At 41.4% G+C, this 14,724-nt stretch overlaps 1 protein-coding gene across 5 annotated transcripts in view; it reads right to left on the bottom strand.

Annotated features, from left to right (window-relative positions):
* RABGGTB (Rab geranylgeranyltransferase subunit beta) overlaps positions 1–14,724 on the bottom strand; it is a 32,074-nt gene that overhangs the window by 12,708 nt on the left and 4,642 nt on the right. For all 5 annotated transcript variants that reach the window (XM_033916549.1, XM_033916552.1, XM_033916550.1 and 2 more), the window contains 4 exons: positions 13,226–13,331; positions 12,904–12,956; positions 11,750–11,860; positions 2,007–2,132 (listed from right to left, as the gene is read on the bottom strand). In XM_033916549.1, the coding sequence (XP_033772440.1) occupies positions 2,007–2,132; positions 11,750–11,860; positions 12,904–12,956; positions 13,226–13,331 (396 nt within the window). The remainder of the gene's footprint in view (positions 1–2,006; positions 2,133–11,749; positions 11,861–12,903; positions 12,957–13,225; positions 13,332–14,724) is intronic.

Here is a 14,724-nt window from a genome sequence, read left to right on the forward strand (position 1 = left end):
CAAGAAATGGACCAAGTCAGGAAGAGACGACAACCATCGACTGTGCAAAGGCCTCCTAAAGGAAGGCAAGACCACCATGTGAACCTGCAAGGAGGACCAGACAAGGCCTTGCTTCAAACCATCCTGTAAAAATTCCAAGATGTACGGCAAAAATGCATACAGAGGAACACCAGTCCTCGAAGAGGCACCAGATCTGCACATAAGCCTGAGAAGTCGAGAACCTCAGAGATCCCAAAAGAGTAGAGACCACCTTATCTGAATATCCTTTCTTGCTTAGGCATTCCCTTTCAAGAGCCAAGCCTTAAGACAAAAGGGACCCGGATCAAACATAGGGATGGGACCCCAAGTCAGGCTCAATTCAGATGCCGATTAGCTAGAAGGGAGAAAAATTAATGCATGAAAGGCTTCCCTTCAGACCAGCACTAATAAAACTCAATAGCTCTGTCTCAGGGGGGTGGGGGGTTAACTTTAAGTTTAAAAGGAGCAGACCCCATTGGCTCTCCAAGCTATAGTCAGTGCCCACAGGCAAGGCGTACAGCTGAGGCACCTCTAAATAAGAGTTGGGGAGGTAAGGGAATGGGGGGGAGGGACTCAACCTCCTGAGTGTAACACCTCCAAGGTTTAACAGGCTCCCCGCGGGACCCAAGCTCAATCCAGGCAATAAAAAGGCCCCTGCCTATCCTCTCCAAGAGTTCCTAAGGCAAGACCTAGGAAATAGAACAGAACTGCACAGGTTTACCACTCCCACCTGCTGGAGACTAAGAACAGACCGATTCTAAGAGGGACTGCTTATTTGTACTACTGTTACACTTCAATTTGTTCTCAGTCTCCACCTGCTGGCAGAGGAGCGTAAACCCATCCGTTTGTGCCGGTCTAGAGAGACGCTAAAGAACACAAGTTTTCATATTTTTCTAACTGTACACTTTTTATCCCCTTCTACCTTTGGTTTTGAAACCATTTAGTCTTGTATAAGAATATAATTACACTAGATGGATCCATTAAGGAATTTACAATAGGATTTTAAATCATTTTTATCTTTAACGAACAATATAGGGGCCTATTATTAAGCTGGGTTAGCACGTGCTGAGTTAACAGCTAACAGTTAATGTGGAAGAAAACACATAAAGCAGTGCTTCATAATCCTTGTGTCTCTGACTGTGATTGTGGCCAAATATAACTCTGGCGGTACAAAATAATGAAGTAACTGTGGCAAGACCAGTATGTCGTGACCCCATTTAACTAGGGTTACCATATGGCTCTAGAAAAAAAAAAAAGAGGACATCTGGGTTTTACTTCCACTGAAAGCAATGGAAGTAAAGAGGACGAATAGACACATCTGGGTTTTACTTCCAATGAAAGCAATGGAAGTAAAGAGGACGAATAGACACATCTGAGTTTACTTCCATTGCTTTCAGTGGAAGTAAAACCCAGATGTCTCAATCCAGCCTCCTTTTTCTGGAGCCATATGGCAATCCTAGTCCCAACCCACAGTTTGAGAAGCTCAAGTGTAGAGAATGGGTGGGGAATGCATTAACTGTAAAGTAGTGCCCACTTGTTCTCAATTCATCCAGGTAAAATGGCACAGTTAAATGCTACCTAAATTGATGTAGCTAACATTATGGTATCCCATTATCTACAATGCAAATACATGTCTCCTATGTTAACAGATTGGAATGCTGATGGGAACAGCCCCAGCTATTAACACATGTTTTGCAGTTAACGTATGTTAAATGCAAAAAGTTAAATGCAAAAATGTTATTGCATTTCAGTAAACAGGATCCAATATATAGTGTTTTTGGGTTTTTTTTAATAATCTATTTTCAAGATATCTTAGCAATTTTTGAATCAGCAAAACCTACATGTCTCCCCAACTTCCCAGATATTCAGCAGCAATCACAGAATCTGTCTGAAAGGGAAACGCTAGCATATAAGTTGTAACCAGATACATTACTGACAAACCATGATCTGCATGTGAAATGATAATTTGGTATACTATAACCAAATACCTTCTCCGGTCGTCCATTGAGCCCACCAGAGGGCAGCTGCCGCTCACAAAGCCACCAGCCCAGCAAATCAGCATTAACTTGGTGCAACTGACCGGTTATGGCCAAGAATCCTGTGCAACAATAGATCTAGAATTACAGACATAAATTTCATGTGTATTTTAAACACATTTTAGATGATTCAGTTCTAGAAGTACAAAACTTGTATATTTTACATTTAAAATCTCTTTGATTTTAACACCTAAAATAAAAAAGCATAGCCTGGCAAATTACAGTTAGAGCAGCGGGACAAGGACTAGTGAAGCCAGGATTCCCATCAATAATCCCTCAAGACCCTAAGCAAATCACGTCAACTTCAATTGCTTTAGTACAAATTCAACCCTCTGAGATAGATTCCTACCAAAATAAACTATTAACCACTGATTTTCCAATAGGCAACAGAAATTAACACATCTTGCATATTCTTCTTTTTGATAGACCGCTAGTAAGAATTATATTCAAGTACAAAGTGTACCAAAATGTAAATTTCAAAATTAATTATGTTTGTATGTTGAAATTTAGCAAAGAAAAGATGATAAATTAACAATAATATAATCATAAGAACAATTTAGTTTTAAACTACTTTACTGGAAGTGAAACACAACAAAGAGAAATACAACTCCAAAATGTACAATACAGCACCGAAACAGAATGCATGGTAGTAAATACATTTTCATATTACTCAATAATGCATCCTGGGCTAGCTATGAATTGAATATACAAAACTGCAACCATAAAATATTTATTTCACTGTCAATAACAGCCATACATTATCCCCCTCAAAAGCCCCCTCCCAATTCCCAACCACCCAAGATCTCTGGACCCCCCCAACCATTACAACCACTACCCCTCCCTATTCAGTAAAAACACATATGTACATAAGTTCTACAATAGCTCATAAGAGCAGCCCTGCAGACCGGCTGGAAGTTACATTGGAAGGAGGGACTTGGCGGCAAAAAGTTCCGGTTAGAGCAGCCCTGCGTGCAGGAAGCTTCTAACAGGCTGGTAGGCCCGCCCAGAAAAGAGTGAAGGGGCCAACCCATGAGAGTCACAGGTTTGTTGTTTTGTTTGTTTTGACGCCCGCCATCGGGAGCAAGGGAGGGAGGGGGCTGCTGGACTCGAGAGGGGAGGGAGCTGCTGCTGCACCCACAAAGGGGGGGAGGGAGTTGCTTGGGTTGCTGTACCGGCTGGAGCTGAAGGGAAGGGAGACAGTTGCTTGATCTGGTCTGGGGATTGGGGGAGGGAGAGGGAAAGAGGTGCTGGGCTCATGTGGTGGGTGGAGTGGAGCTGGAGGGAAGAGAAAGGTGTCGACCCACACCTGGGTGCTGAAAGGAGGGGATAGAGGTGTTAGACCCATGGAAAGGGGGCTAGAGGGAAGGGAGAGAGGTACAGGACCTGCAGGTATAAAGAGAAGGAAAGGGAAAGAGAAAAGCTGAACCAAGGGGATGAAGGAAGGGCAAGTGAAATATTGAACATAGCTGAGGGAGAAAAGGAGAGTGTGAGAGACACATTGATGTAAGAGAGGGGAGAAGCGGGACACAGGGAGATATTCAAAAAGAGGGGAATGATGAATCTGCATGGGGTGGTATATGGACATAGGGGTAATGCTAGACATGGGAGAGTATATGAACACAGAGAGAAGATGGCTAGACATGGGGAAGAATAAGAATGCAGAAGGAAAATATTGGACAGTGCGTGGGGCACAGGGATATAGAGGAGTGATACTATACACAGGAGGAGGGGGATCATTGAATGATGAGCTGATGAAGGCAGAGAGATGGGCACAGGGGAAACACTAGAAAGGGAAGTATAGGAAACAGAGAAGAGAGATGCTTGCTGAACATGGGGGAAAAAAAACACACACAGATGGAATATGAATAGTGAGCATGGAGAAAGAAGACATGTCAAATGGTCAGGAGACCTTGGCAAGTGAGTTAAAAGTAGATAGATGAAACAGAAACCAGAGCCTGAGACCAATGTAATGTGAAGAATAAATGACCAGACAACAAAAAGTTAGAAAAAAAATTATTTTGTGATTAGAATATATCATTTCAAATATGTATCCTGCTAGAACTTGTGTTAGACATAACTGGGGACTTTAGCTTCCAGCTGGTTTAGGGCTCTCTCTGACCAGGGGGCAGTTGCCCTAGTTGCACTCTCCTAACACTATTCCTGCCACGTGTGACTGAAGTATTCCATTAGCTTGTTTTTTCTATGTAGCATTCTGTAGTAATTTGACTTCAGTGTTCTCGATAGTGGAGGGGATATTTGTGAGGGGAAGGAGACAGGGGTTTTATTGATCCTTGTTCTGTATTATTTGTGATTTATAAAATAAGAATTGTATAGAATATTGTTTTTTTATACTTTAATAAAATAAGTTCAGTATAAAACTATTTGAGGCTTGTGCTGATGGGATCAGATGGTTTGAAGGGATGGGGCCGAGCTTGTGGGGACGGAGCAGGGACAGGAGCAGGGACCAAGCTCGCGGGGATGGGGAGAATTTTTTTCCCCCCATGTCATTCTCTAGTCATCAATAAAAATTGATCACTAAAACCCCTAGTTTCACCCAAGGGGGAAGTGACATGGGAGGGGTAGACAAGGAAATTATGACCCAAGAAGTATAAAAGGCCAGGTCAGGAGTTAAGGAGGCCCAGAAGGAAGCAGCAATACCTAGTACAGATGCCTCCATCCCAAAGCTGAGAAACTGCACCCACTATGTTCAGGCAGGCCAAGTTCAACTTGGAATCTTGAAAGATGTGTTTTAACCTGGTCAACTACAGGTCTGCTAGAGAGTGTGCTGGTAACTGGATCCAAGGACCAGGCCAGAGATCAGTAAGAAATGCCGCTGAGAGAAAAGACATTCATGTTTGCAGGAGCAGGCCATCCAAGGACATTGCTATATTATAGAAACTAGTTTTCACTATTGATTTCGCCTTTCCTGGGAAGCAAACAGGAGCCCTTACAAGACACCTTTACTTCACAGTAGCTTGCTGAGTGTGTATGGCTTATCTTATCTGGTCACACCAAATGATATTCATATACTAATGCTATCAGAAACCAGGTGCTACAAACTATTTAGTTCGTGAAAACGGTAAAGACCTCAGTGTTTCCCAGGGTAAAACCTGTGAAACTAACTATGCCAATAATAATATTGACATAGAGAAATACATCCTTGGTCTTATATTCTACCGTTACACTTTTCTCTTATTTTCAACTTTTTAACTTTTATACTTTTTACTAGCTTTTATATTTTTATAGAGAAGTAAGCACTTATCTTGTTTCCTTCTGATAGCTCAAAATCACCGCAGCTGCAGTTTTAGCGGTATCAATATGCCGCTCTTGAATAGTTTCAAATTTGATCAATTCAAAAAAATCCCAACAGGCCCTGTTTCGCCCTACGGCTGCATCAGGGGATTATCTATAAAACAAAATGTACTGTTAGTTTACAAACATATATATTTCTCATAAAAACTGCCTAATTTCAAGACTACCTACTTTTCATTATGAGCTACTGCTTCAATGATTTTCTCCCAGCGAAATGGCGGCTCGGCGTACTCCCGGGTTTATAAAGAAAAAGGAGGGACAGCACCGCACCAATCAGCAACTGAGAAACACAGAATCACAGCCAATCACCATGACTTCCGGGTTTCTCTTAAAAAAACGCGCGCCATTCAATCCTGACATTTAAACCATATGGAGTATAAGTCTTTAATCTAAATACCCATTTTTGTTCTTTTTGTCTCAGGTATAATTTGAAATCACCCCCTTTATTTGAGGGATACAGCTTTTCTATAACCCAGCAACGCATTTCAGAAAATTTGTGATTGGTCTCTAAGCAGTGCTGCACCATCGGTGCCTCTGTTTTGCAACAGGTCAAACAAGACCTGTGCTCAATAATTCTGGTTCTAAACTGTCTAGAGGTTTGACCTATATATAATAGGTTACAAGGGCAACTAATGGCATAAACGAGAAGGCTTTAAACTAATAAATAGGAGAAAGCCGACAGTCGACCACCAGTCGATGGCACGGACGACAGGATGCCCCGATGTAGGAACAATGGGCTACTACTCATACACAGGAGAGGACGATCTCACAGCAAATAAGGAAGACAAGGCAGAAAGGGACAACTCAGACATAGGAGAGGAAGACCGCACAACAAACAAGGGAAACAACACTGGAGCGGTTAAGGATACCGTGAAAGTAACAGTAAGGACAGCAAAGAGTAGAAAGTCCATAAAAGTAACTCGAAGAGAACTCAAATGTATGTATACGAATGCTAGAAGTCTAGGAAACAAAATGGGGGAACTAGAGACAATAGCAAGAAATGATAAGTTGGAAATCATTGGCATAACAGAAACATGGTGGAATGAAGAAAACAAATGGGACACAGTACTTCAGGGATACAAACTATATAGAAGAGATCGAGTAGGGCAGAAAGGTGGAGGTATTGCCCTATATGTGCAGGAAGGAATAGAATCTGTTGAAGTGGCTACGATGGAAACGAAAGAGAAGCTAGAGTCCCTCTGGGTCAAGATTCCTGGACAAAACAGTGCAGCCACGAAAATTGGCCTTTTTTATCGTCCCCCGGGACAGGCGGATGAAACTGACTTAGAAATGATAGAGGAAATCAAACGAGAATGCAAGACGGGCAATGTAATAATATTGGGAGACTTCAATTTCCCGAGGATAGACTGGAAACTAGGAACCTCCAACTGCGGCAAGGAGGCCAAGTTCCTGGAGGCGCTAGGGGATTGCTTCCTGGAACAAATGGTGAAAGAGCCGACAAGAGGCAACGTCACCCTGGACTTGGTGCTAAATGGCCTCACGGGACCGACAAAAGAAGTAGAAGTTACGGTACCGCTGGGGACGAGCGATCACAATGTGATCATCTTTAAGCTTGACATCGGGAATAGAAAAAGTGCCAAAACCTTAACCAAAACCTTTAACTTTAAAAAGGGCAAATACGATCGCATGAGAGCCATGGTGAAACAACGACTCAAGAAAAAGGTGGATAAAATTGAAACAGTAGACCAGGCATGGTCCCTACTGAAAAGTACTATCACAGAAGCACAAAACCTACACATTCCGAGGATCTCCAAGGAAGGGAGAACAAAAGGTAAGGGAGAACCGGCATGGCTTACCAGACAGGTGAAGGAAGCCATAAAAGAAAAGAAGGACTCTTTCAAAAAATGGAAACACATCAAAACGACCGAAGCATGGAAAAAACATAAAGACGAACAGAAGAAATGTCACAAGGCGGTGAGGGATGCCAAAAAGGACTATGAAGAAAAAATAGCGCAAGAGGCCAAGAACTTCAAGCCCTTCTTTAGATACGTGAAAGGGAAAAAACCCGCAAAAGAGGCGGTGGGACCCCTGGACGACCAGGGAAGAAAAGGGTACATTAAGGAAGATAAACAAATTGCGGACAAACTAAATTCCTTCTTTGCGTCTGTCTTTACGGAGGAGGATACTGCAAAAATACCAGAGGCAATGAAAGTGTTTAATGGAGTAATAGAAGACAGCCTCACCACAGTTGAAGTGGAGTTGGACCAGATATACTACCAGATCGACAAACTTAAAAGTGACAAATCCCCTGGACCGGATGGAATTCATCCGAGAGTCTTAAAAGAATTGAAGATTGAAATCGGAGAGTTATTGCAAAAACTCACCAATCTGACAATCAGAACTGGACAGATACCAGATGACTGGAAGATAGCGAATGTCACGCCAATTTTCAAGAAAGGATCGAGAGGAGAACCGGGCAACTACAGACCAGTGAGCCTTACGTCTGTCCCTGGAAAGATGGTTGAAGCACTGATCAAGGATAGCATAGTCCGGCACTTAGATACACACGACTTGCTGAAACCCAGTCAACATGGGTTCAGGAAAGGGAAATCATGTTTAACGAATTTGCTTCAATTTTTTGAGACCGTGAACAAGCAAATTGATAGTGGAATGCCGGTGGACATAATTTATTTGGACTTCCAGAAAGCATTCGACAAAGTTCCGCATGAAAGACTTCTCAGGAAACTACAAAGCCATGGAATAGAGGGAGATATACAAAGGTGGATAGGCAAATGGCTGGAAAACAGGAAGCAGAGAGTGGGCATAAATGGGAAGTTCTCAGACTGGGAGAAAGTGACTAGTGGTGTGCCCCAGGGCTCGGTACTTGGGCCGATTCTATTTAATATATATATCAATGACCTGGAAGGCGGAATATCCAGTGAGATCATTAAGTTTGCAGACGACACAAAGCTATGCCGGGAAATCAGATCGCAGGAAGATAGCGAGGAACTCCAGAGCGACTTGTATCAGCTAGAGAAATGGGCAGAGCAATGGCAGATGAAGTTCAACGTGGAGAAATGCAAAGTAATGCATTTAGGTAGTAAGAATAAGGAACACGAGTATAGAATGTCAGGAGCAACTCTGGGTAAGAGCGAACAAGAAAAGGACCTGGGTGTACTGATAGATAGGACCCTGAAGCCGTCGGCACAATGTGCGGCAGCGGCAAAGAAAGCAAACAGAATGTTGGGCATGATAAAGAAAGGAATCACAAGTAGATCGGAGAAAGTCATAATGCCGCTTTATAGAGCGATGGTCAGACCACACTTGGAATACTGTGTACAACATTGGTCTCCCAACCTAAAGAAGGATATAAAACTGCTGGAGAGGGTGCAGAGACGAGCAACGAAACTAATAAGAGGTATGGAGAAATTGGAATATGAGGAACGACTCAAGAAACTAGGATTGTTCTCCCTTGAGAAGAGGAGGCTGCGAGGGGACATGATAGAGACGTTCAAAATACTGAAAGACATCGATAAAATAGAGCAGAAAAACAAATTATTTACATTGTCCAATGTGACACGGACAAGAGGACATGGTTTGAAGCTAAGGGGTGACAAGTCCAGGACAAATGTCAGGAAGTTCTGCTTTACGCAGCGAGTGGTGGACGCATGGAATGCTCTTCCACAGGAGGTTATTAAGGAATCCACTGTGCTAGGATTCAAAGGCAAATTAGATGCACATCTCCTTATGAGAGGCATAGAGGGATATGGGTGATTAGAACAATCAGGTGTATACCTGACTGGGCCTCCGCGTGTGCGGATCGCCGGACTCGATGGACCATGGGTCTGATCCGGAGATGGCAATTCTTATGTTCTTATGTTCTTATGTTCTAAGTCAATAGATATTCCCTCTTATCATAGGGATTGATAAAAGAACGACCCTCTTGCATGTTGTCACATACTGAGCAATGCCCACATTTCAGGTGCCCAACTTGACTGCCTTGAGATAATCTCTCTATCTGATATGGAACAGCTCCCTTACTGGTGGGACTTATCAGCTCTTGCAAATTTCTATTTCTAGAGTAAGCAGTCGTTACTTGGATATTTTGAAAGCATGGGTGAATAGACAAGCAATTCAAATGTTTTTTTACAATTTTAGAAAAATGTCTGGATTGTTGGGAGTGCCTTAGCACACACACCAGTTTCTCTGCTTCCAGTTCAGGTATTTTATACTCTAAAAGTAGATCTCTTCGGTTGTACAGAGCTCTCGTGTATGCTTTCTTAATGCAAGTAGGTAGATATCCACGGGTCTGAAACTTTTCACTTAAAATATGAGCTTGTTTCTTAAATTCAGCTTTAGAAGAACATATTCTCCGATAACGGAGAAATTGTCTCGAATTTATTATTGTTTGTAGATTTTTTGAATTCTTGTCTGCCCACAATTAAGTTTGATGTTACCTTCGATATGTCAAAAATTTCATTTTTGGATGTAGCGATTACTAAGAATGAAGATTGCTTTGAGACATCAGTACATAGGAAGGCTACAGATAAAAACACCCTCTTAGAGTTTTCCAGCTCTCATCCTACTCACTTGAAAAAAAGCCTCCCATACTCACAATTTCTCCGTTATCGGAGAATATGTTCGTCTAAAGCTGAATTTAAGAAACAAGCTCATATTTTAAGTGAAAAGTTTCAAACCCCTGGATATCCACCTACTTGCATTAAGAAAGCATACACGGGAGCTCTGTACAACCGAAGAGATCTACTTTTAGAGTATAAAATACCTGAACTGGAAGCAGAGAAACTGGTGTGTGTGCTAAGGCACTCCCAACAATCCAGACATTTTTCTAAAATTGTAAAAAAACATTTGAATTGCTTGTCTATTCACCCATGCTTTCAAAATATCCAAGTAATGACTGCTTACTCTAGAAATAGAAATTTGCAAGAGCTGATAAGTCCCACCAGTAAGGGAGCTGTTCCATATCAGATAGAGAGATTATCTCAAGGCAGTCAAGTTGGGCACCTGAAATGTGGGCATTGCTCAGTATGTGACAACATGCAAGAGGGTCGTTCTTTTATCAATCCCTATGATAAGAGGGAATATCTATTGACTTCAATGACATCGTGTGATACTAGTGGGATCGTTTATGCCATTAGTTGCCCTTGTAACCTATTATATATAGGTCAAACCTCTAGACAGTTTAGAACCAGAATTATTGAGCACAGGTCTTGTTTGACCTGTTGCAAAACAGAGGCACCGATGGTGCAGCACTGCTTAGAGACCAATCACAAATTTTTTGAAATGCGTTGCTGGGTTATAGAAAAGCTGTATCCCTCAAATAAAGGGGGTGATTTCAAATTATACCTGAGACAAAAAGAACAAAAATGGGTATTTAGATTAAAGACTTATACTCCATATGGTTTAAATGTCAGGATTGAATGGCGCGCGTTTTTTTAAGAGAAACCCGGCAGTCATGGTGATTGGCTGTGATTCCGTGTTTCTCAGTTGCTGATTGGTGCGGTGCTGTCCCTCCTTTTTCTTTATAAACCCGGGAGTACGCCGAGCCGCCATTTCGCTGGGAGAAAATCATTGAAGCAGTAGCTCATAATGAAAAGTAGGTAGTCTTGAAATTAGGCAGTTTTTATGAGAAATATATATGTTTGTAAACTAACAGTACATTTTGTTTTATAGATAATCCCCTGATGCAGCCGTAGGGCGAAACAGGGCCTGTTGGGATTTTTTTGAATTGATCAAATTTGAAACTATTCAAGAGCGGCATATTGATACCGCTAAAACTGCAGCTGCGGTGATTTTGAGCTATCAGAAGGAAACAAGATAAGTGCTTACTTCTCTATAAAAATATAAAAGCTAGTAAAAAGTATAAAAGTTAAAAAGTTGAAAATAAGAGAAAAGTGTAACGGTAGAATATAAGACCAAGGATGTATTTCTCTATGTCAATATTATTATTGGCATAGTTAGTTTCACAGGTTTTACCCTGGGAAACACTGAGGTCTTTACCTTTTCACGAACTAAATAGTTTGTAGCACCTGGTTTCTGATAGCATTAGTATATGAATATCATTTGGTGTGGCTATTAATTTTGAAGATATTCTGCTTGTATTGTACACAGTAATTATCTTATCTGGTCCCATGGCCCGTCAATGCACATTTTGTTACAGACATGTATATCCTGGCTTTCCAAAATCAGGATTTAGACATATACTTCATAGTTTATTTAAAATTTGATTACACGCCTATCATAAATTCTAGGCAAGAATATAATGCTAAAAAAATAGGGTTTTACAAAAATTTAAGACATTACGCAATATACAATGCTGTTTTCTGCCATGTTCAAATTGTGAATACGGCTCCTAAATTACCTCTTTAATGCAATTTTACAGTTGGAAAGAGAACAGTTCTTACCTGTCCAGCATGCGATTCAGATCCTGATCTGCAACCAAAACCTCCATCAAAGTTCATACATGATAAAACAAATTCTATTGCTTTCTCTAAATTAATGGCATCCAGTTTCCCCTGAAAGACACGGAACCGTTATAACTAATTGAAAGAAAAAACTATGATCAGTAATTCCACATAACAGATCAAATGAAGAGACAGAAAATACCGTAAACTGTTTGTGGAAGGCCGACTGGTGGACTGTATACAAACTGAAGACCACAATTGTGTGCAGGTTTAACTTCTATCCCGTTGTGAAGGGAATCAGTTTTATGTTTAGTTCAATTTCTCGGGCTTTACTGAATATTAGTAGGAGAGAAGGCGAGGCGCTGGCTGACTGCCTACAGCGGCGAGAGGCACGTCCTGTAGGCATTCAGCTGGCGCCAGCGCCTCTCCTCTCTGGCCCTCTTCCCCCCCCCCCACACTGGTGTCTCAGGACCCTTCTGGAGGGCCTTCACGCATGCACATGTCGTCATCAGAAAGATGTCAGCACACTTCCGGATGCTTTGAGCCACGGCTACTACGTTTAGTGTGCCGTGGCTCAAGAAAGTTTGTGGGACACTATGCTAAATCCTACTAAAATAACACTTGATCTCTGATTTCACGTTGTTTCTTTTAATATTTGCTATGTTAAAGCTCAATGCCCATTAGTCAATATTTATATTCAGCTGAATAGTAAAATATGCTATTCAGTATAGCTCTAATTTCTATGCACACTCAGTTTTCAGTTTTTCGAAGGAGACTTCCCATTTTGATAGCCATGTTAGTAATGTGAATTAAAGGGGGGGAAAAAAAGATGCCTTACTTCAGGGTAGGCAAGGAAGGAGATGGCCTAGAGACAGAGAGAGGGAGATTAGCTAAGGCAGTGGAAGAGGCTGAAGTCACGAAGGGAGGAAAAGAGAGAGAGATGCTGGGACAGGGGAGCTGGAAGAGCAGAGGGAAGAGAGAGAAATGAGGAGAGAAGAGTGGGAAAGATGCTAAATTAATTCACTGTGCACAGACCTCTGAATTGATATTACAGTAAATAACTTTCTGTGAAGCATGAACTTGGGCCCCAAGCATAATACATTAAACATATTAAGAGTCAACTGTCTTGAAGGCAATAGGAGTTGAAATCTTACCAAAAGAGCCAGGGTTGCTACTGCACAAAAAGAAAATCTTGTGTCTATTTCTCCTGTAAAGATAAATGTATTACCAGAGTTACCTTGCCTGGTTCATCGGAAAATGTGCCTGCTGTGATGCTATTACACAAAAAGCTACACTCTAAAGATATACACTAGAGAAATGTAAAAGTTGCCAGACTTCCAGAGCAACACCCATCTTATGGATACAGCAAATATCATCAAATTATTAGAGATAAATCAGTTCTATAGTTTAAGCCCATGCCTAAATGTAAAAACAGTAAGCTACCCATGAAACAAAGCTAACAAATTAAAATGTTACCCCATTTATCTCCAGCAAATGACCCATCTTCTTGTTGCAGACTTTGTACATATTCAACAATTTTATTTACATCAACAATACAGAGGCTATCATAAAGGGTAAGAATCTGTGGAGGGAAAAAAGCGAAAGAGATCATTACAATGAAAGCAGAGTTATATATAGAGCTTTTAACATTAAAAACGTCCATTAACAAAGAAAAAAAAAGCCACTTTCCCCATCTGTGCCTATGGAAATTAAATAAGGCCTTAAAAGTCCCCTTTTCCTAACACTTGACTGTTTGCCACCGTGGTCCATTATAACCCTAAGGGCACAACAGATAGCACACACTAAGGGCCTGATTTAATAAACAGTGCCTACATTGTAGGCACCATTTGGTGCGGTTGTCAATCAACCGCTAGGTGCCATTTATAGAATCCCGCCTAGCGGTGTCTAGGCATGCTTGGATGTTGCTATGCGCCGATATATTAAGCCAGGTTTTACTGGTCACTAACATGGATGCCTAGCAACACCTAAGTCAACCACACCTATTATCTGCCCCTAACCAAGCCTACTTTTCAGGTAGGCATCGGAAGGCGCCACTTAGGTGTCTCTAGGCACTGTGCAGACTTCCACGCCTAACTTATTTTTTAAATTAATTATTCAATTAACTTCAATTGTGCAGTCAATTGCCACACCATTTAAGTTAATTGATTTAATTTAAGTTAGGCATGGATTTTAGTTAGGCATCGCTAGGCGGCATCAATTACGGTGCCTAGTGGCACCTAACTAGGGCACTGTTTTAAAGAACCTGGCCCTAAGTGTTTTAAAAGGATCCCTATATGTCATGCAACTACTTTTCTATGTTACAAAAATGTGAAAATGTGTTTAAAGAGTTGGCTCTGCCTTTCCTTGAACTGAGGTGATTCCTTGTAATGGGGTGATTGGTAAACACGGCTCAATAACACAAACTTTGCAAGAGCTTCAAGTATTGTTAAAACGCAGAATGTTGCTTTGTTTTGGGAATGTTTCTAGAACTTAGCAGGAAGTATTTTCTATAATCTCCCACATTAATTTCAGTGCTTAATCATATTGTACGATCTGGTTGAGCAATGGGCTCATAGCAGGAAGCAGAAGAGAGTAGAAATATAAGTTAGAAAGGCTTCTTGCCTTTGGCCTACCATAGAGAAGGGAAGAAGTGCTAAGGGAGGTACTGCAGAAGGAATGAGGACGACAGAGAAACGGAAAGGAAAGAGTAACACAGGCACTGAGAGGATGTGAAAAGAGGCTGAGGGAAGAGAAATGGACCATGAAATGGAGCTGAAGTGAATACAAGCTGGGAGGAATGGTCGGTGATACAAGGCTAAGAGGGTATGGGATGGGCTGTAAAAAGAAAAACAGATGAGGACAAGGAGAATAACTGTATGGGATTCAAAGAGCAGGGGGTTGATAGGGAAGAGAGGTTGAGAAAAGGGTCCTGAGAAGAGGATCAGGTTAGATGGAAGAATCACTAAAGGGATGAA

This window comes from Geotrypetes seraphini, chromosome 12 (genome assembly GCF_902459505.1).
Source record: "Geotrypetes seraphini chromosome 12, aGeoSer1.1, whole genome shotgun sequence".
Lineage (NCBI taxonomy): Eukaryota > Metazoa > Chordata > Amphibia > Gymnophiona > Dermophiidae > Geotrypetes > Geotrypetes seraphini.